At 44.4% G+C, this 23252-nt stretch overlaps 1 protein-coding gene across 1 annotated transcript in view; it reads left to right on the forward strand.

Annotated features, from left to right (window-relative positions):
- LOC144694833 (anthrax toxin receptor 1-like) overlaps positions 1 to 23252 on the forward strand; it is a 183172-nt gene that overhangs the window by 122978 nt on the left and 36942 nt on the right. The window contains exons 15-17 of the mRNA XM_078565453.1: positions 10869 to 10967; positions 14050 to 14220; positions 18977 to 19057. Of these exons, the coding sequence (XP_078421579.1) occupies positions 10869 to 10967; positions 14050 to 14220; positions 18977 to 19057 (351 nt within the window). The remainder of the gene's footprint in view (positions 1 to 10868; positions 10968 to 14049; positions 14221 to 18976; positions 19058 to 23252) is intronic.

Raw genomic sequence — 23252 nt, forward strand, 5'->3', positions numbered from 1 at the left:
AGCACCAATCATGGGTTCCTTTGTTTTTTGTTTTTTTTTTGAATGGGCTGCCCTTGGATTCAAATGAAGTGGCGGAAAGGGTGGACGATTGTTTCTGTCTTGCCGTTAAATGCTTCAGCATGTCTTGTAAATAGAACAGGATGTGGTGTTTACTTTATGGACTTCATGCTGACATCTCAAGGCAGAATATCGCTAATGCAGTCACCGTGACTTCCCCTCCATTGGCACGTTCCCCAAATTGGACGACTGGGCTCCAGTCTTATTGGCAACTCCTTTCTACCAGTGTGACCACCCACCAGATGTCCAGCCTACTCCAGCCCCATTAGCTTTGGTCCACGTGACTGCGTAGCACACAGCCTGTGACCGTGAACAACTAAATGGACAAACCATGTTCATTCTACACTGTACATTGCTGTGCAGGGAGAATTTGGAACCAAAGTCATATTCCTTTCCTATTAAGTGAACAATCTGTCATTAATCTGAGTGTGAATATGGCAAATGTGAATGATACTGACTTGTTTATTCCATTTCCTATTTTGTAAACTGTTATTATATCTAAAAAGCTATTTTCTCTCCTTGTTTGGCTGGTATAAAATAAAGCAAAATTGTTCCATTGTTAAAAGAAAACTAGGCCCACACACATTTAGAATAGTCACTTGGATGAGATACTGTAGAGCTGCTTGTGGTCATGAAAATTGGACCCAGGCTAAGGAGCAATCATTTCAGGAGAGAAGAAGGTAGAATGACTCAATTAACATTTTGAGACCTTTCCTGTGTGCAAATTGGCTGTGGTGTTTCCTGCATTGCAACAGTGACCCTCTTTCAAAGGTACCTCAAGCACTTTGAGACATCCTGAGGTTGTGAAAGGTGCAGTTTAAGTGCAAATCTTTCTTTCTTCTCTTCATGTAATAGACAGCGTGTGACAGAACGCTTGTCCCTTTCCAGCAGGGCCCTTCTTTCTGTCCATGTTATGAAGCTACGCCCTCATGACAATGCGTAGCAATGGCAAGACAGATTCCAAAATCCAAGGTTTTCCATGTGTACAAATGTGCGATTGTACCATAGGCACAATAAAAGACAGTGTGTGTATGTTTGTGTGTACGTGTGTGTCTATGCATGTGTGTGTGTCTGTGTCTGTGCGTGTGTGTTTGTTTGTGTCTGTGTGTGATTGTTTGTGGCTGTCTGTGTGTGTGCCTGTGCATGCGTGTTTGTTTGTGTCTGTGTTTGGGTGTGTGTCTGTGCCTGTGCATGCGTGTTTGTTTGTGTCTGTGTGTGGGTGTCTGTCTGTCTGTATGCATCTGTGTCTGTGCGTGCGTGTTTGTTTGTGTCTGTCTGTGGGTGTGTCTGTGCCTGTGTGTGGGTGTGTGTGTTTCTTTGTGTGTGCGTGTGTATATGTCTGTCTGTGTGCATGTGTGTGGGTGTGTGTGTCTGTGCGTGCGTGTTTATTTGTGTTTGTGTGTGTGTCTGTGTGCATGTGTGTGTGTGTGTGGGTGTGTATGTCTGTGTGTGTGTTTGCATGTGGGTGTGTGACTGTGCATGCCTGTTTGTGTGTGGATGTGTGTCTGTGTCTGTGTGTGGGTGTGTGCCTGTGCATGCGTGTTTGTGTGTGTCTTTGTGTGGGTGTGTGTGTGTGTGTGTGTGTGTCTGTGTCTGTGTGTGGGTGTGTGCCTGTGCATGCGTGTTTGTGTGGGTGTGTGTGTCTTTGTGTGTGGGTGTGTGTGTTTGTGTCTGTGTTATTCTGCAGCATAATGTCACTTTGTTACTGTTGTAGTGAAATATCATAAGTGCATCAAGCACTGGGTGGTGCAATTCATTAAGCACCCGCCTTTTCACCTCAGAGACAGGGTATAAAATCCAGCCCAGACTGATTCAACGAAGCTGTTCTCAGTCTCTTGACTGGATACCTTGAAAGAGGTTTGGGCATAGATCCAAATATAAAACTGCTCTCAATTTGGCAATAATGAATTGGGATTTCAGAGAGCTATAGGATGGCTGGCATGAATAATGGAAAATGTCATACTGACATAGTAGGAGCTTGTGTTCTGACATTGAGCTAAGTTATATTGTTGGGGCACAGTTAAGGGAACAAACCATTCTATACCTAACCCAGGAAAAGCTGGTGTGATCAGCGATTGCTTGAAATTGAAACTGTTCCATTTCCCAGGACCACTATTCCCCTAAAGGTGGGGGTGGCAGGTTCCCCATTATTCCAGGATGTCCAAACGAAAAGTGACTTCATCATCATATGTGGCTCCTCACGTGACTGTGCAATGCAGGTCATGTTATCACTGTTGGTGCTTGGGGGAACTCAGTCCTGCCTCTGGGATCGTTAGAAGTTGCGAGTTTGGCGTAGGCAGTCCACGAAGCACGCTGAACTAAATTTCAGTGTTTGCTCTCGACAAGGGCCTGTCAGCTGCAGTGTTTTCCCAGGAGAGGTGGTCTACGGTGTTTTCCCAGGAGAGGTGGTCTGCAGTGTTTTCCCAGGAGAGGTGGTCTACAGTGTTTTCCCAGGAGAGGTGGTCTACAGTGTTTTCCCAGGAGAGGTGGTCTGCATTGCAGATCTTTGTAAGGCTGTTTTTTAGGGTGCCCTTGTATCTTTCGCACTGACCACCTTGAGCTTGTTTGTCCCGAGAAGGTCTGCTTGGTTATTCTGGAGCCATCCATTCAGGTTGCAGAACTCGGTGGTGCAGAGGGTCCTGGTACATGAATCACAAAAAGTTAGTGCGCAGGTACAGCAAGTGATTAGGAAGCCCACATCTGGAGTACTGTGCACAGTACTGATCTCCTTATTTGAATAAATAATTGCGATTCATTCATAAGACCATAAGACATAGGAGCAGAAATTAGGCCATTCGGCCCATCGAGTCTGTTCCGCTATTCAATCATGGCTGATAAGTTTTTCAACCCCATTCTTCCGCCTTCTCCCCGTAACTTTTCATCCCCTTACCAATCAAGAACCTATCTATCTCGGTCTTAAATACACTCAATTACCTGGCCTCCACAGCTTTCTGTGGTGAGGGTCTTATGAGGAAAGGTTGAACAGGCTGGGCCTATACCCATTGGAGTTTAGAAAAATGTGAGGTGATCTTATTGAGACATAGAAGATCCTGAGGGCACTTGATTGGCCAGATACCAGGGGAAGGTATTCTGGGTCCGGGAAACTGTTCGCCGCCCGCAATCGGCCCCCAACCCTGATTTCACGCTGGCTGGGCCATTAACTGGTCAGCCAGCATGAAGCGCACACTTAAAAGGCCCAGCGCTGCCGGGGTGGGGTGGGAGGAGGGCGAGCGCTGAAGTCAGCGCAGGGTGTGGGGGGAGTGCGCACTGAAAGCTCCCTGAAGGCGGGGAGCTGCCTCAGGAAGCTGAAGAATTTTAAAATCAAAAATGAAAATTTGGAAATTCTGTAAAAGATGCCCCCCGCATAGGGGACATGAACATGAACATGCGCGTAATTAAAAACGGTGTCAAAACATTTTCATTTTTTAAAAAAGTTAATATCGGAAACCTCATCCTGCCCGTGAATGAGGTTTCCTCAAAAATGCAAAGGCCGCCTGGCCGATTCGCCCGCCCGCCAACCCTAAAGTTGGACTGGCAGCGAAAAATCTCTCTTAATTAATACTTCAGTGACCTTAATAGGTATCTTAATTGTCGGCGGGCGCGCTGCCCACTCTCACGCGCGCCAGCCAACCAAACTATCGTGCGGGTGGGCGATATCGTTGGGACGCCCGCCCGACATCATCGTGCGCTGTTTTATGCCCGATCAGGTCAGGCACGTGCCTGCCCGCAGGACGTTAAATTCTGTGCTAGGAGAATGTTTCCACTTGAGGGAGAGACTAGAACAAAGGAGCACAGTTTAAGAACAAGAGATCTCCCTTTTAAGACAGAGATGAGGAGAATTTATTTTCTCTCTCAGAGGGTCGTTAGTCTGTGGAATTTTCCTCCCCAGAGAGCAGTGGAGGCTGGGACGTTGAATTCATTCAAGGCTGAGTTAGATAGACCTTTGACAGACAAGGGGGTCAAGGGTTAGAGGAAAGTGGAGTTGAGATGACAACCAGGTCAGCCATGATCTTTTTGAATGACAGAGCAGACTCAAGGGGCCGAATGGCCTACTCCTGCTCCTATGTTCCAATCCACTAAAGGCGCTATATAAATGCACATGAATTTAAGATTCACTGAGAAAAAACGTATGGAAAAAACAGCCAATAACATGAGCGAAACTAACAATGTATACTTAAGGGAACTTGCTGTGTTTTTTATATGAATGCAAATTATCCCATGGAAACATGAAAGGTGTAGATTAAGGATATAGTCTCAAAGACAACTTGTACTTTCAATTGTGGTGAGGCAGGTTGAAGCATTTATATTCACTGGTGTTAACTAATTCTTCCTCATATGTGCTTGTCAGAGACAACTTGTACAACCATACGAAATAGGAGCAGGCCCCTCGAGCCTGCTGTGCTATTCACTAAGATCATGGCTGATCTGTTTGTCTTTCGAGTTCCACATTCCCAGCTAACCCCGATAACCTTTGATTCCCTTGCCTAACAAGAATCTATCTACCTCTGCCTTAAAAATATTCACTGACCCCCACCTCCACCAGCCTCTGAGGCAGAGAGTTCCAAAGTCGCACAACCCTCTGAGAGAAAAAAATTCTCCTCATCTCTGTCCTAAAAGGGAAACTCCTAATTTTAAATCAGTGCCCCCTAGTTCTGGACTCACCCACAAGAGGAAACATCCTTTTGACATCCATCTCGTCAAGACCATTCAGGATCTTGTATACTTCACTCTTCTAAATTTCAGTGTAAAGGGTCAGTCTGATGGTTTGAGCTATTGTAGTTGATCTTCATGATGCAAGTGTGTTGAGACAGAGACATGATGCTGCTGAAATGACTGTGCAAGGGGGATGGATGCTGTTGTGAGAACAGGAATGAGAGAGTGACCTGCATGTTGCACCTGGAGACATGGGATATTGGCAAAATTGATAAGTGAGAAGCATTCAACTCTGGCAGGTGATGGAATAGTTCCCAGATGGAATGACTGTTTGGAAGGCCAAAGGCAAGATGATGGGAGGATGGAGTAGCTGGCCAGAAAACTGACAATGGGCAGCCTGACATAGGAAAGAGCACAATGGTGGGATCTTTCATTCTAGAAGTTACTGTGTGCCCATTTCCTGGCAACCAGCACTCGGCCGACCTGAGAGACTTCAGGATTGATGGAAATTAGCATATTCGGTGGAGAACTGACATTCCCTGATCACGAGACCACAAGTAGTCTTCACCGAGTGAAGACATGAATGTTGGGGCCTTCTTTGACAGTGGTGCTCAGATATCTGCAGGCAGCTCCGAGGTCCTGGGGGGTTGCTGCAGATTTTGCTGCAGCTTTCTTGCAGTATACAAGAAGGGATAGAGCAGCAAAGTGGAGTTGAGGTAGAAGATACAAACACACAAATTAGGAGCAGAAGTAGGCCATACAGCTGCTTGAATCTGCTGTCCCATTCAATAAGATCATGGCTGACCTGATTTTGGCCTCAACTCGACATTCCGCCTACCCCCAATAACCTTTGACTGCTTTGTTAGTCAGGAATCTATCTACCTCTGCCTTAAAAATATTCAATGACCCTGCCTCCAACTGCTCTCTGGGGAAGAGAGTTCCGTAGGCTCGTGACCCTCAAAGAAAAAAATTCTTCTTATCTCAGTCTTAAATGGGAGACCCCTTATTTTGAAACTGTGTCCCTCTGGTACTCGTCTCTCCCACAAGGGGAAACATTATTTCAGCACCTGCCCTGTCAAGTCCCCTCAGGATCTTCTATGTTTCGATAAGATCACCTCTTGTTCTTCTGAACCCCAGTGGATACAAGCCCAACCCTTCTTCATAAGATAACCCCATGCCCCCTCCCCCCACCCCCACATCCCAGGTATTAATAGAATGAACCTTCTCTTCACTACTTCTAACGCCTTTATGTCCTTTCTGAAGTAAGGAGACCAAAATTGTACACAGTTGTCTAGATGTGGTCTCATCAACGCCCTGTGCAACAGTAGCAAAGAATTCCTATTTTTCTATTCTATTCTCCTTCAGACCAGCCATTTTCTCATCGAATGGGTGGAGCAGGCAAAAGGAGCTGTATAGTCTATCTTGCTCCTATTTCTTAGGATCTTGTACTTTGCCATCTTTTGTTCTCTGATTGATTCTTCAACCTGTCGCAATACACTTCAGTGAACAGTGGGATCACTACAGCTCTTAGATGTGGAGAGGCTCAAGGGTAATTCCTGTTTGCATGTTCTCCAAGAGGTAAATTAGAAAGAGCAAATTCTTCGCACTGCCTGTTGTTCAAAATGGTCAGCTCAACATGCTGCTCCAAGACCTGGTATAAGAACAGCTATTGGACCAGGAAAAAGAAAGAAAATACTTCATTTTGGAGTGAACGAAATGCCAAACATAACTCAGAATGTCTGTCCACACTTCAACTTCAACCAAAAGTCATCTGCCTGCCGGCATTCCTCTCCTGAATGATAATACTTTTTCGAGCGTATATCCTGGGTCACTGACAGTAGAGAAAATCATAGAAATTTACAGCAAAAAGGAGGCTATTGGGCCCATCATGTCTGCACCCACCAACAAAGAGCTCTCCAAGTTAATCTCACTGTCCAGCTCTTGGTCCGTAGCCTTGTAGGTGCCAGCACTGCAAGTGCATAGCCGAGTATTTTTGAAATGTTATTAGGGTTTCTGCCTCTACCATCCTTTCAGGCAGAGAGTTCCAGATCCCCACCGTCCTCTGGGTGAAAAGATTTCCCCTGGAATCTGCCCTGAACCTCCTGTCTGGTTATGGACTCCTCAAACAAAGGACCTTTCTATCCATTCTATCTAGACCTGTCCTAACTTTATGTTCTTCAGTGAAGTCTATCCTCAGCCTCCTCTATTTCAAAGATAAAGAACCTGAGCTTTTCAAATCTCTCCTCAAAACGAATGCTGCATTCCCGGGCAACATCCTCGTAAACCTCCCCTGCATCTTCTCTCGTGCAGTCTGGTGTAAGAATGTTCTGGGTGGGTCATGTGGCTATTTGGACACTTCAGATTTGAAAGGACCGCTTTTTTTAAATATTGTGAAATTAGACCCCAGGCTCTGGTTCAAATTGGGGCCTGAAATGGGACTTTCTAGAATACCAAGTCAGCTGTATACGATACTGGTGGGGTAAGAGAAAGATCTTTGCTAGGGAATAACGTGTGGGATCCCCTCATCAACCTTGAGCCTTCAAAGCGAAAGAGGAAAGACCATTAAGTTATATTTCCCCAGTGCCTCAAAATTAAGAAGCCAAGCAGTGGGATATGGTGGAACGTGCGATATAAAATCTCACTTGTCGTCTGATGGTGTGTTCTGTGTCATGCCAGCTTGTGCATTCTTCATTCCTGATTACCAGATGTTGACTGCTGTCACCGATCATCTTGTTAGAAACTTTCAGACATTGAAATTTCACTTTGGTGTTGCAAGGGGCAACCCTTGAAGGTTGTAAGTTAAGGCAGGGTGCAACAGCTCTCCCATTCCTGCCATCTCTTATTGTGCGCAATGCTGAAAAAGATCCAGCCTCCATCAACAAGAGAAAATGGGAAGCAGAATGGTAGCTTGCTGTGCGACTCATGCACCAGAATCCAGAATTCTTTGGCCTCTTCTTGGTGCCGACTGTACCGTGATTGGGAATATCAAGTTCCCCTCCAACCCTGGGTCAAAATCCTGGAACTCCCTCCCTAACAGCACTGTGGGTGTACCTGCACCACATTGTTGTACTGTGTACAGTTTTGGTCCCCATATTTAAGAAAGGATATACTGGCATTGGAGACAGGTCAAAAGAGATTCACCAGGCTGATTCCTGGGATGAGGGTGTTGACTTATCAAGAACAGCTAAACAGGTTAGGCCTTTATTCATTAGAGTTTAGCAGAATGAGGGGTGATCTTATTGAAACGTACAAGATTCTGAGGGGGCTGGACAGGGTAGATGTTGAGAAGATGTTTCCACCAGTGGGGGAATCTCGAACTAGGGGACATAGTTACAGAATAAGGGGGCACACATTTAAAACTGAGATGCGAAGGAATTTCTTCTCTCAGAGGGCAGTGAATGCCTGGAATTCTCTACCCCAGAGAGTTGTGGAGGCTAGATCACTGAAAGTATCTAAAGAGGAGGTAGATAGGTTTTTGAAATATCGGGGAGTTGAAGGCTATGAGGAGCTGGCATGAAAGAGGAGTTGAGGCTTGGGGCAGATAGGCCATGATCTTATTGAATGGCAGGGCAGGCTTGAGGGGCCGAATGGCCTACTCCTGCTCCTATTTCTTATGTTCTTATATGTGGATTGCAGCAGTTTAAGAAGGCAGCTCACCATCACTTTCCCAAGGGCGATTATAAATGGGCAGTAAAAACTGTCCTTGCCAGTGACTCACAAATCCTGTGACTGCAAAAAAAATCCATGCCAGAGAATGGTGAAACATGGGATTAACAATTGCTATCTGTTGGGTAGATGTCAATTTGATTCTCCATTAAGCGTAGGATTCCACATTCCACTATTGAGCAGCCAGAGATTTTGTGGAGTGATGGAAAATCCTGCTCAGTCCCTGCAACCTCCTGTCTCCTTCCCCAGATGCTCAGATGTGGTACTGATCTTTTTCATCTCAGAAGGATGAAAGGTTGAGTCAGGAGGAAGTGGTGGCAGAATATGAATGTTAGTCTGTGACGCCATCACAACCAAAGTAGAAGCAGAAGGTGGGAGTGGAGAAGTGGAGGATTGTTTGCAGTGAAGACATGTGGGTCACATTGCCCCCTCTGATGAAGAGAAGTTTCTGTTTCTGTTTTAGTTATGTTGGCATCACAGACTAATCTCCATATTCCCCCAACATTTATATGGGTTCATATGGGACTAAACCAGGCAGTGATACTGAAATGGTAGTATGGATAATGAAAACTTTGAAATGGAAAGAATCTAAAGATGGGTCTTGAGGATTTCCAGTGATGGGGCTGTGACTATTTCCTTCAGCAGCTTGTTCCATTGTGGGATTGTCCTTGGGGAGAAAGATTCTTCATACACTGTCTTGGAAACAAATGGCTTTAGCAGTTAGTCTGGGTGACTGCCTGGTGTTCTGTCATTGCCAGAGAGCACCAGGTACTTGTTTTTGTCAGCTGCCACCAGTCCATTCCATGTTTTACACAACATGGCCAGTCTATTTTTCTCCCTCCTTTGTTGTCGTGATTCCCGTGCCAAATCTTTGATCCAGGATGTGACATTGGCGTACTTCCCATACTCATTCGTGCAGAATCGTGCAGCATGTCTTCGGATCGCTTCAATCTTTTTTTTAATTCTTTTACGGGATGTGGGCTTCGCTGGCTGGGCCAGCATTTATTTCCCATCCCTAATTGCCCTTGAGAAGGTGGTGGTGAGCTGCCTTCTTGAACTGCTACAGTCCATGTGGTATAAGGACGCCCACGGCGCTGTTAGGGAGGGAGTTCCAGGATTTTGCCCCAGTGACAGTGAAGGAACGGCGATATATTTCCAAGTCAGGATGGTGAGTGATTTGGAGGGGAACTTCCAGGTGGTGGTGTTCCCATCTATCTGCTGCCCTTGTCCTTCTCGCTGGTAGTGGTCGTGGGTTTGGAAGGTGCTGTTGAAGGAGCCTTGGTGAATTCCTGCAGTGCATCTTGTAGATGGTACACACTGCTGCTACTGTGCGTAGGTTAGGGAGTGAATATTTATGGATGGGGTGCCAATCAAGCGGGCTGCTTTGTCCTGGACAGTGTCAAGCTTCTTGAGTGTTGTGGGAGCTGGCATCCAGTCAAGGGGAGAGTGTTCCATCACACTCCTGACTTGTGCCTTGTAGATGGTGGACAGGCTTTGGGGAGTCAGAGGTGAGTTACTTGTCACACGATTCCTAGCCTCTGACCTGCTCTTGTCGCCACAGTATCTATATGGCTATCTCTCCCACTCACCACAAGAGACACAGCAAAGGGAGGGAGCAATGTGCTGAGGGAAAAAGGCCATTCTCCAGGTGGAAGCTGTATGCAAAGTGTTCACTTGCACCCATCCAGTTATGCCATTGTTCAAAGGCTGGACAGTACAACAGTACAAAAGTACAAATTACTGCTTCAAACTCAAAAACCCTCTGAGCTCAGGCAGAGTGCTCACTGATTGAGCCTTCGGAGTGGTCAGTCTATGTGTGGCTGTACTGCCACTGGTTGGAGAGGAGGAATCCACTGTTTGATTTCAACGTCTCCAGGACTTGTACAGTTCATATGCAGAGCAGGGAAAAAAAAATAATTTCCTTTTATTTATCACAAAGCTCCTGCTGGATCAAGCTTAATCTTCAAGAGGGCGGGCAGAGAGTCAGGACTCAGAGGAATAAAGAAAGCCTGCTCAAGTATACCGTTAAAAGTCAGAAAAAATAAATATGATGGAACAGTTTTGTTTTTAAGTGATTCTTTTGCTCTGGGTTGTAAACAGAGAGGGTGATTGCAAAATTGACCAAGTGTTATAAATCTCCTCTGGCTTGCATGAAAGACCATGATGTAAGGCTACTTCCTGTTTTTATACTTGTTCCCCTATAAAAGAACACAGAGGAGAGTCGTGCACTAAATATGTTGTGCAATATTGTTCAATAAATTCAGGTAGTTTTTTTTCTCTCCCTTTTTGCTATGATGAGTTTGAAAGTCCTGTTGGTTCCAAGTCAAGAGATTGGGTCAATGTCAACCTTTAAGGAGTTGTTTGGAGTACTTGAAAAACCGAGGCATTTCCTCTTGTCCAATTTCCAGCAGGGATTAGATCAATTTGGCTCCACCAAACCAGCCCAGCTCCACATGTTCTTGATCGCCTGCTAATCATTTTCTCTCTTGCAGGAAGATTCGGATTCGGATGGAATGCCCAAAAAGAAATGGCCAACTGTCGATGCCTCATATTACGGGGGCCGAGGTGTGGGAGGAATTAAAAGAATGGAGGTAAGGAGAGCCAACTGTGCTCTCTGTTTTTAAAAAAAAACACCTTGTGATCCATCAGAGAGTGACTGGCAGAAAGTAAACTGATGAAAGCAATCTAACCTTTTGACCTGTTAGGTAAAGAGATAATTGGTTTTCTTGAAAATTCATCATGGCGGCAGGTGCTGACTTGTGATGAAGATACAAATAAAACAAGTAACCATAATTTATAACATAAAAATAATAAAAGGATTTCAAACTAACGATCATTTCAGCATTCAAATAATTACAAGACATGGCAAAAGACAGGTCTCCTTAATTTACAGAGTAGAAATAAAAGGTCTCCTCCAATCTGTATATTGTATTAAAGTCCGATGATCGTATGTTGTCAGGTCAAGTTCATTAAATTCTCAATCACTTGCGTACAATTTATGAATTTAATATTTTATAGGGGATAGGGCTGTCTTGTAGTCTATTCATTCTACATCTTATGTGTGGAATGGTGTATTTCCTCCTTAATTCCATCGCACGTTTACTTTCATGTGGTCGTGACGGTTATAATCCGCTGCTCATTCACGGAGTGCAGGAGGGATCTGGAGCTAGCCTTTCCTCCACATAGGTTCAATCACCAAACCCAGAGAACACAGGTACAGACTCTTTTTTCCTTGCCCCCAGCAGCCCCCACACAGATTCTTATATATATTTAAGAATAAAGCTCTAACCTTTCCCCAGTTACGAACAGCTGCCCTCACAACAAGAGCATGCACTTCACTGTCAATGTTACAATCCTACCATAGTGACAGGAGATAGTGGCAATGGGAGGTGGGATTTGACTTGGGATCGCCCCAAGTCCCAGCTTTTAAAGCTGAAAAAGTCGCTCAACACTGCATCTGAGCATTGTTTCCTTCAAGGATCTGCAGTGCAACAGTGTCACAGGGCAAGATCCATCCAATACACCTCAAAGAGATATTCTTGTCAAATAAAGTGCTCTCAAGTATATGTTAAAGCCTAATTATGTTAAAAGCCACCCTGGTGTCACCGAGCTTTTAAGACCACGTCTTTCTTTTTGGGTAAACAATTCCAAGAGAGAGAGAATTATAAAGCCTCATCCCCTTTCGTAGTTGAAAATGAACAGAAGCATTGAGCTCAGGCTGAGATTTCCAATAATCTGAGTTGAGTTATTTTTCCGACACTGTTGAATTTCACTGTCACTTGTTGAAGCTCCCCATTGCGTTTCAACTTCTCTTTAATAATTTGCCAGTTACAGCATTGTAAATCATCCACAGCGCTGCTACACACCAGCTCAAGAATGCAGCTGCTGAAGCAATAGTGGCCCGGCAGATTGTCAGCAGCAAGACACGGTGGAGAGGGAGGGAGGGCCAGCAGAAGGGGAGGACTTTATTAAAACAATTTAAAATGGATGGCTGGGTCGTCTCAGAGCATAATATTCAGACAGTGGGTAAAATCAGGTTCTCCTTCACTAGCTCTTCCAATGCAAGGGTATGGGATGAGGCTGGAGGATCATTCGACCACACTTTTGCTGATGTTGTAGCCGCTGGTCCCTCTTCCTCTATCAACACCCCTCCTCCCTCCAAAACATCTCTGCAAGGTATCTTTCCGCACTTACCAACCTTCTGGAAGTGTTTCGGAAGCTCACCGAAGAGCATTCAACTTGCCTGGAGTTGGAACAATTAACAAGTGTCAGTCGCTATTAGTTCCTGTGTGCCCCTTGTGACGTTGTTTTGAATCCTCCTCCAATTCTTTCCTGAAAACATTGGCTCCTTGCTGGAGTACAGATGCAGGATAGCCTCCAGAAATGTTCAAGTGATGCTGGTAGCATAACGGCATCCCAAAAGATGCCTTATTTCTACATGGCTGTTCTTGTAAATTCTTGTCCAGCCTTGTTCACCCCAACTCTCTAACGTCCAGGCAAACATCACACACACACACACACACACACAGTGTCATCAATTTCGACTGCCAGTGAGGGTTAGGCCTGTCTGGATGTGGCAGTAAAGAAGGATCGGATGATTTTAAACAACCAGGACTCATTAATATGGTTCAGGCTGACCTACCTGACCAAAACGGCCAGGACAACTTTCCTGAGCTCAGGGTATGTGTTCCCAGAGGGGACACCCAGGACCTGCAATTTCAAATGGTAAAGGCCAGACTGAGCTGTGAAAAGGAATGGGTAAACCCTGTTGCTCCATTTTAATTGTGCCATGGTCTCTTTTGCCCCACTGTTTACAGGGAGGCAGTCAGGAAACCTGGGCAAATGAGTTCCCCTCATGTCTTGATGAATTTAATGATGGGAAGCAGTTACCACTTTTGAAGTCTATTTCTTGGCCACAACCAGCCAGATAAACAAGGGTTAACTCTTTGAGTTTGTTTTTTTTAAAACATTTTTATTTCCCAGCTGACCAGGGCTTGCCATTTGAAGGGGTGAAAATCCCACGATTCCTGCCTATCTTCCTGCACCAACAGTGGAACTTAAAATCATCTCACCATCCACCCACCACCCCCATAACCCTGGTTCCCCACACGTTCTGAAACTTTCCCTCTCATTCTCCTCCCTTTGCTTCTTGTCTCCCTCCTTTCAATAAGTCACTTCTCTCTTGCTTTGGTTCATCCAAATTCCCCCAAGATGACTCCTGTATTCCTGATCAGGCTCAATCTTGTGGAGCACCTTGGGGACATATTTCTACCTTTTAAAAAAACACCCAGTGGTGGAGCAGGTGTGATGGGCCGAATGGCCTACTCCTGCTCCCATTTCTTATGAAGTGATTGGTTGACTTTTTGTGAAATGCCATGGAACAGGAAACAGAAATACTTAAGTTAAAGTGAACATGCAGATAATTATTGGGGACTGATATCTCTCATTGTCTTACAGCATTGATTGCAAAACCCTGTCAGAGTCTTGAACACATCTTTTTACCTATCTATTGTCCAGTTGCCTCTGATAGTTTGATGGATCTTCTTTTCATGCTTCACTTCATCCAGCTATCATAACAAGCCCCTTGCTGCCTTCCTCCCAGATCCTAGAACACCCCTTCTTCATCCAAAAAAAAAAGCGATTCATTCTCACAGCAGGTTTCAAATTTTCCAGGTCCGCTGGGGAGAGAAGGGATCAACGGAAGAAGGCGCCAAACTGGAAAAAGCCAAAAATGCGAGAGTTAAAATGCCGGAGCAAGAGTATGAGTTCTCAGAGTCTGGGATGCACAACAATAATGGAGCTCGCAAGTTGAACTCCCCCAGAAAGTGGTATTCGCCAATCAAGGTAAGCATCTTCCATTGCAGCAGAGGATTGCATTCCTAATGCGAGTTGCTTAGAGCAAATAAATGGGGGGAAGAATCTCGTAAAGAAAGCTCAGGACCCAATTTCTGCAAATGATAAAATGTGAAAGGGGCTATTACAGTTTGTATTGGCGGCAATGCTACAGCAGGGGAGGTGGCAGACGCATCGTTGTCACTGTGAGTGTGTCTGAGTATGCACATGTCTGTGTTTGTGTCTGTCTGCGTGTGTGTCTGTCTGTCTGCGCATGTGTGTGTCTGTCTGAGTGGTGAGGATGTGTGTGTGTGTGTGTGTGTGTGTGTGCGTGCGTCTGAGCTTGTGTGGGCACATCTCTGTATGTGTGTGCCTGTGTCTGTGTGTCTCTTTGTGTGTCTTCTGCTGAAATGCTACAAGTTAGGTCGAGATGAGGTTATTGCCTTCATAAAGCAGATTCTCAAACAGACTCAAGTAGATTTTTTCTTCCTTTGATGTTTTCTGTTTCAGTGACACCTACTGAATAAATAATGTTCATTAATCACAGAAATTATTTGAAGGGATTGGATAACTTGCCTTTCTCTTTAGAGGACAGGCAATGACAATGCTTATTTACTTGATAAGGAAAATGCACAGCACAAGGTACATGGAGAAAGGTCAGTGCCAGCCTGTTTCCTTTGTGTGTGAGATGAAAGCTAAGAGCCATAAATATAAGACAGTCACTCATAAACCCCATAGGGAATTTAAGAGAAACATCTTTACCCAGAGAGTGGTGAGAATGCATTCCTCGTTATCACAGGAAATAGCATAGATGCATTTAAGAGGAGGCTCAATAAACACGGGGGAGAAAGGAATATGTTGATCTGTTGAAGGGGTGAGATGCAGAAGGGTGGGAGGAAGTTCATATGGAACGTGAACAAGTTGGGTGCAAGTGCCTGTTTCTGTACTTTAGACTCAATGTAATGGGCAAGCTGATAGAAAAAAAAGTGATGAGCGCAAGATTGTTGGGCCATGATTCTCAAATCATGAATGGACTGCAAGTAACAAGTGATTCGTCCAATCTAACCCAGAAAGTGAAGGGCGTGAGCTCTGTTCAGAAACACCCATTGATCCCCATCTGGGCAACTTTTCAGCATACCGACAGGGACACATGTTGGATGTTGTTGCCCCGAGCAACCTACTTGGTTGATTGGAACGGTCGTGGGAGGACAGTTGGGTTGTTTATCCACCATTCAGGCCATCCAAAACAAAAAACCCATCATTGCATTTGGAGAACAAGTATAGATTCTCATGATTAACTTCATGTTGTGAGCTGGCCAACTTCTGTGAACTAAACCAGCAACCCTTACGGTTGAAGGTTGTGCAATGGGCAACAGGCAGGCAATAGGTTGAAGAACAAGGGTATATATAAAAAAAAACAAGGCATAGTATTGAGCTTCACAAACTCCAGCAAGAATGAAGATAAATATAGTCAAACTCCATGTGTGTGGGGGAAGGTTCCAACAGGAAGCATGCTTCGGTTACAATACCATCCATCTCCACAACAAATACTTGAGATTAATTACTGAGATTTTCTATCTGAACTGTTAGAAGATGCATTGAAAACAAATTTATTTGTCCCTTATGATTGCCCAAGAGTCTTGGCATAAAAACGGTGAAAGCATCTTCTACTGTCTATCTCCAAGAGGCACAAAGTGTTGCTCCTTCTGAGGTTTGACCTTGGAGGTGGCAAGTTGGCCTGAAATTCTTGAATTGCTCAAGAAGGCTGAGTTCCAGCTCCGATTCTGGCAATGGCTGGTGGTGGCTTTGGAACATCATCAGCAAAGTCCTGAAACTCCTGACTCATATTTGTCAAATGATCATGGGTGACACTGGGGAGATCAGGCCGGAAAAGAAACAAAGTGTAATTCTTTAACAAGGAAGTTATTCGAGTATTGAATTATTTTCTCAAAGATAGTTGGTACATACTTGGTAAATTTAGAATTCAACTCGATGTCCGTTCGGTATTCTTCCCCCTTTCGCAGATTCCACAAATGCCAATAGTTCCCTGGCACCTCATGGACATGAGTCTCAGCAGAGAGTCCTGGCCATAACCGGGTCCATACGCACACACATACACACACCCCCTCTCCAACACTGATCGGGAGCGAGAACCTCCTTAGCTCAGGTGTTATGACACAGCAGTTGGTAAAGGCTGAGTTGTTTAAACCCCAGAGAGAAACTTGAACAACTGACATAGCCTATATTTTCAATTGGCATGTCTTAGATGCAGCTCTCAATTCAGGAATAAAACTGCCGAGCCTCAAAAGGTTTTTTTATATAAAACTAAATTAAACATTTATTAATTTAACAACAAATTAAACACATACACATGTCTACAAATTACTACCATAATAACTTTTAAACAAATCCCCAAATTAATCACACTCAGGTAAATCTTCACCAAGGCAACAGTAACCCATAGACTTTATACAGACATCAGGCAAAGCACATTTGACCGTACAAATTCAAAATGAGGTTCCTTTCAATTTGTTTCCTTTGCAGACACAGTTGTAGGCATACAGGTTGGTTAGATCTTAAATGCCTCTGGCTGTCACACACAAATTCCTTTCTGTTTATACCTGGCTTCCCATTTGAATGTAAACTTTCCATTGTATAACTAGGCTTTTAATTTTACCTCTCCTAATAATAATATCCTTTCATTCCACCAATTTTATTAGTAATAGACGCTAGGCGCAAGATTTTACCCAGTCTTTTGAATGGTTTATTCAACAAATGCAAATTTACACTTTATCTTCCCTTCCTTACATTTATCTAATTAACATCTCAAAACTACTAAACATCAAAGCACCCAGACCAGCTGGCTTTAATCCAATTAAGCCACGTACAGACACACATGTAGGCACACACATAGACACAGACCCTACTACAATTCCAATTTTAAAACAATTTCCAATAACATTATAGACATTAATATCTCTTCATGATATCAGAGATGAACATCCCCATAACTGGGTCCATACACACACACACACACACACACACACACAGTCCAACATTGATCAATGGGCAGTGAACAGGAGCAAGAACCTCCTTAGCTCAGGCATGAAGGATGATTGTGGTACCTTTGTCATTGCCATAAGGCAGGTCAATCACAGATCTTTCTTGCCTCGTGAACAGCAGAGCTGTTAAGTTATTTGGGTTTGCAGTAGTATTGAGTTATTCAGATTTGCAGTAGTTTACGGTGAGTTTACTCTTATGGCCCCCCCTCTCACTGAAGAAAGCAGCATTGGCTGCTGGCAGCAATGGCTCAGTTTAAATCTGGAGAGTATTAGAAGCAGCTCCCTCACATCAGCACTGGTGCAATAAGGAAGTGAAATTGGCAAAGTGTGATATGTTGGTGAACTGATTGAGAAGTCTGATAGCGTTTCAACGCTATCCTCTTCATTAAAACCAGGCTGCTTCCACCTACAGTCTGATGTGTACCACTGCCACCCCCTTCCAAAACCCTATTTGATCAGGACAACAACTTGTTTTTATCTAGCACCTTTTGTGCAATAAAACATCCCAAGGTGCTCCACAGGAGTGATTATGAAATATGAATATTGCTGATAAAGGAGGCATGTTGTTTAAGCTTTTCATCTTGCACTCATCGGGACAAATGCAAGAATATCAAATTTCATAAGGAGCAACAATTTAGACTGCATGAGAAAAAGATGCTGATTAGTTGGCTGGTTGACTCTGGTCGAGGTGTTGCCATGGAGAGTGCACCAGAGAACTATTGACCCCCATGCTTTTCTTTAATCCCAAAAAAGGCGCAACATTTGATACTGAGCTACAGGAGCAGATCTCAGGGCAGATAACCAAAAGGTTGGCCAAAGACTAAAGTTTTAAAGAGGAGAGAGAGGTTGAGAGAGGGAATTCCAGAGCTTAGGACTCAGGCAGAACAAGGCATGTCCACCAATGGTGGAGCAATTAAAACCGGGGATGTGAAACTGAAGGAGTTCTCAGAACAAATAGTGCGCACTCAGAATAATGGCCAGGTCAGGACTGTCTGACAACGTCACTTCAAGTGACCGGCGATGATAAAATATAGTAGTATTTGTGAACGCCATGCTGCTGCAGTCCTTTTACAAAGTGTTAGAAAGTATTTGCAGCACAGAGACAGACCTATGTTGCTGTATATGCTCCAGTCAAACCTCCTTCCCCTGCCGCCTTCATTCAATCCCATCAATATATATTTCTATTCTTTTTACCATCATGTGTTTATCCAGCTTTTCCTTAAATGCATCTATTCTAATTCGCCTCAGTCACTCCTTGTGGTCATGAGTTCCACATTCTAACCACTCTCTGGGTAAAGAAGTGTCTCTTGTATTCCCTACTGGATCTCTTGGTGACTATCTTATATTTGTGGTCCATTATTCTGGTCTCACCCACAAGCGGAAACATCTCTGTATCTGTCAATATCAAACCCTTTCGATCATTTTAGAAACCTCTATGGGCTCAGCCCTAAGCCTTCTCTTTTTCAAAGAAAAGAGCCTCAACTCTTCAGCTAATTTGAGTTGTTACAATTTGAGTGTGAGTCAGAAACCCCCAACGGAGGTATAGTGTTGAAAAACCAAAGTACTGGTTTCAGGTCACCAGGCTTCATTGAATAGGAGCAAGGGAGTGCGGTTGGAAACGCAATGGACACAGAAAGAATACTGGAAGATTTGGAGGCATTGATTCTGCGAATGGGGCCGCTAATGACTTGTTCTTGTAATTTCAGGGCAAGTTGGATGCGTTATGGGTTCTTCTGCGGAAAGGTTACGATCGGGTATCTGTGATGAGGCCTCAACCTGGAGACAAGGTAAAGAATGACATTCAATGTTTGCCAAAGCAGCAACGAGTCCCTGCTGCCTCCACTCGCATTGCAGCTGAGATCTGTTCTTCAGGGGTGCGGTAACCCTTCTGAGAGTCAGACAGTCCGATGTTTCTTCGATAGGCACACTGCACATCACCCGTCCCATCCCAAGTTACTTCCTTTCAAGGCTGTTCCATCCAACTTGCCCATAACACAACCATCGCCACCGCAAACTATTTTCCAAAAGCCGGCTGTCATCTGGGAAAATTCAATGAGGTTGCCTCAAAGTCTCCTCTTGCGCAAGTGAAACACGATAAATTGGAATCATTTTCAAAAATTAATTCTGCAAGCGAGATGGAAAGCATTTCCCCATCACCTCTAGGTCTGGGTATTGCCAATACTATGGTATGTCGGATGGCCAAATCTGGTTCAAAGTGTTCCAGGGAGCTTTCACGACCTGATATGCTGCCTCCAAATGAGGTTCAGGACCAACAGTCACAAGTGAAAGGGCCAATAGGGTTTTCCCCCCATCTTCTGAGGCTCAGACCCCCATTTGGTCGTGCAGAGTCCAATGGCAGAGGCACAAAGTGGAGGCACCAGTATATGCCCATTGCAGTTAACCGAGAGAAGTAGCAATGCACAGCCAGCATGTACACAACATATGGCTAACTCCAGACGACCTGCTCTCTCTCTCTCCAGTTGCTTGCAGCAGTGTCTGGAGGAAACAAATATTCAATTCCTGGGGCTTCCTGTAGAGCTTGGAGAGGGTTAGCAATCTTACTCGCGTGCCTCCATCAGTAAGCCCATGAATTGGAGGCAGGAAGTAACTCTGCTTTGTCATCAATCATTTGTTTATGTCTGGTGGGAGTATGTGGTCAGGGTCATATGGTTGAAGATAATCATTTGCATTTCCAATGTTATACATGGAACAAAACAAAAAAATGGGTGAAAAGAGGAAAAAAACAAAAAATAAAATTCCATAAAATGTTGTAAATAGAGTGCAATTGCGAAAGTTTCAGAATACTGAGAGCCAAGCAGTCATGTGAATCCAGTGTTGACTGATGATGTAAGTGTAACAGCTGGTTTTCATAAGCCGAGTGGAGCTGTGTAGAGTGATATTTCATCAGAATAGCAACAGGTCTCAAGGGGCTTTCTCCACTTGCAATCATTTTCTTATTAAGAACAGAAACATGTTTGCAAATCCATCAGTAGTCCAACCCCGTGTCGGGCTAAAAATGGAAAATAAGAAGTTAGTCAATGGTTTACCGAGGCTCTCTGTTATATTGGGGTTTTGCTGTCAAGCCGGCTTCCGTCAGCGAACATTTTCCACGTGCTCACACAGGAACCGTCATTCACTTTGCTTCGAGGTGCTCATTTAAATAGGCTTTTTTTTTTCTCTGCCGGCTTCCTCCAGGTCTCACAGAATGTTTAATTGCCATGAGGAACAAATTCATACGTTCTTGGTTTCCAAGTTACGATTTGTCCAACTTGAGGCTAAGAACCTGTGGGTAATTTTCAATTCGGATCTCTTGACTTAGTCAACTTCAGTGATGTTGAACAAGCTCTGTCCCGTTTTCAGCTCAGACCTGCTTGCTGGTCCTCAATCCCCCATTTCAGTTGAGGCATTCAGTGGTTTATTTTACATGGGTTTTACACCTCCAATTAGAGAGTACACAAGAAGGAGTGCAAAGGTGTCAGGCCACCGACTAACTACAGCAGCCTAATTTCAAGTTACAGCAACAGAAGACGCAATTTCTGATTGCTTTGATTTTTGGTTGGACTGTGAAGTTTGATCACTTGAGTTTGCGTCCCCCACTCCCGTTACAGAGATTATATATTATTATTCTATGCTGCCTCAATAAGTTTATTATTTCCATCTGCTCCCAATACTTTACCTTGCTATTTCTTTGTGAAATCTGGTGACTATAAATTAAGTTCTGACTTTATGGTACATTCCTTTCTTAAGTGATGGGTGTGACAGGTGAAAATCAGCGTGCCACCAACACTAACTGTCTGAGAGACTTCAGCACAAAAATCCAAGCCCACATTCCAGTGTAGTGCTGAGGGAGCATCGCAATATCAGAGGCACCGTCTTTCAGTGAGATATTAAACTTCTCAGGTCACTGTAAAAGATCCCATTGCACTATTTTGAAAAAAGAGTAGGTATCTGATCCAATATTTATCCCTCAACCAACACAGAATCAAAGGGCCAAAGCAAAAAAAAAGGCCATTTGGCCATCGAGTGCATGCTGGTTCTCTGCAAGCGTCATTTGGCAAGTTTCACTTCCCTGCAATTATCCTCCCTTCAAATGCTTATCAAGTGCCCTTTTGAAAGTGATGATTGAGTCTGCCTCCACTGCATTCTCATCCAGCACATTCCAGATTGCACAGGGTCAAACTCCTGGAACTCTGTCCCTAACATCACTGCGGGTGTACCTACACCACATGGACTGCAGCGGTTCAAGAAGGCGGCTCACCAGCACCTTCTCAAGGGGCAATTAGGGATGGGCAGTAAATGCTGGCCCAGCCAGAGAAGCCCACATCCCATGAATGAATTTAAAAAAAGATTGGAATGACCTGCTTTGTTTAAAAACAAAACATCCCTCCTGTCACCTCGGGTTCTTTTTCCAACCAGTTTAAATCATTATCCTCTTGACAATGGGAACAGTTTTGCTTTACCCAATCTGTCCAGGCCACTTACGATTTTGAACATCTCCGGCAAATCTTCACTCAACCCTCCCCGTGGAAACAACGCCGGCTTCTCCAATCTATCAGTATAACTGAAGTCCTTCGTCCCTGGGACTGTTCTCACCAATCTTGTTTTCACCCTTTGTCTGAAACCTTCCTGTCCTTCCGCAAGTGTGGTGCCCAGATTTGGACACAATACTTGAGTGGAGGCTGAAACAGTGGGCAGGATTTTCCATCCGCGCCTGCTGCTGGGATCTTCCAGTCCCACCGAAGTCAGTGGGCTTTTAGCTGGCTCGCTGCATCTGCCCGCGGCAGAACCCACCATGCCAGGGCTGGGTAATCCCAGCTAGTGTTTCACAAAAGTTCAACACAGCTTCCTTGCTTTTTCTTCTGTATGCGTCTATTTATAACGCCCAGGATCCCGTATGCCTTTTTTAACCATTTCTCGCTCTGCCCTGATACATTCAACGATTTGATGTCAGCTCTTTTCTGTCCTGTATGTCCTTTGGAATTGTACCCTTTAATTTATATTGCCTCTCCTCGTTCTTCCTCCCAAAGTGAATCACTTCACACTGGTCTGCATTAAATTTCATCTGCCATCTGTCCAACCACTGCACCAGCCTGTCTTATGTCCTCCCGAAGCCTGTCACTGTCCTCGCAATTCAAAATACTTACAAGTTTTGTGTCATCTACAAATTTTGAAACTTTGTGCCCCGTACACTCAAGTCTAAATGATTCATACAAAGCAAGAAAAACAGTGTTGCTCCTGCTGACCCACTGTATACCTTTCCCCAGTCTGAAAAATCACAGTTTACAGCAACAACCTGTTTTCTGTCACTCAGCCAGATGTGTATCCATGCTGTCGCTGTCTCTTCTATTCCATTGGTTTTGACTTTACTGTGAAGCCTGTTATGTGGCACTTTATCGAATGCCTTTTGGAAGTCCATTTCCACTCTTACTTCCCTCAGTATTCCCAGGTGCATCCCACCCTGTCCTGCTAATGTACCAACTTTAAGTGCAGCCTGCCACATTAACCTAATAGAAAGTGGGGGGGAAGGGAAGGGTAAAACTCCAAGAAGTATGACTAATGGGAAACAAAGCAGCAGGTTAGCGTGTTGGGGGGTGGATTCAACTTCATGGAAAATTATGAAAAAACTGAAAAGAAAGGAGAGCCCAGGAGAGGCTATTAAAGTCTCCAGAACACAAAATAGGACAGAGTGTTTGGAAAGGGCTAGGAATCTAACTTCAAGCACATCAGATAAAGGGACGACAATGAGAAAGGGGACTGGAAATACAGGACTGAAGGTGTTGTATCTGAATACACGCAGTATACGAAATAAGGTAAATGAGCTTGTGGCGCAGATTGAAATTGGCAGGTATGATGTGGTGGGCATCACGGAGACATGGCTGCAAGGGGATCAGGACTGGGAGCTAAATATCCAAGGATATACATCCTATCGAAAAGATAGGCAGGTTGGCAGAGGGATTGGGGTTCTTTGTTAGTAAGAAATGA

This window comes from Cetorhinus maximus, chromosome 20, assembly GCF_964194155.1.
Source record: "Cetorhinus maximus chromosome 20, sCetMax3.hap1.1, whole genome shotgun sequence".
In the NCBI taxonomy this organism is placed as follows: domain Eukaryota; kingdom Metazoa; phylum Chordata; class Chondrichthyes; order Lamniformes; family Cetorhinidae; genus Cetorhinus; species Cetorhinus maximus.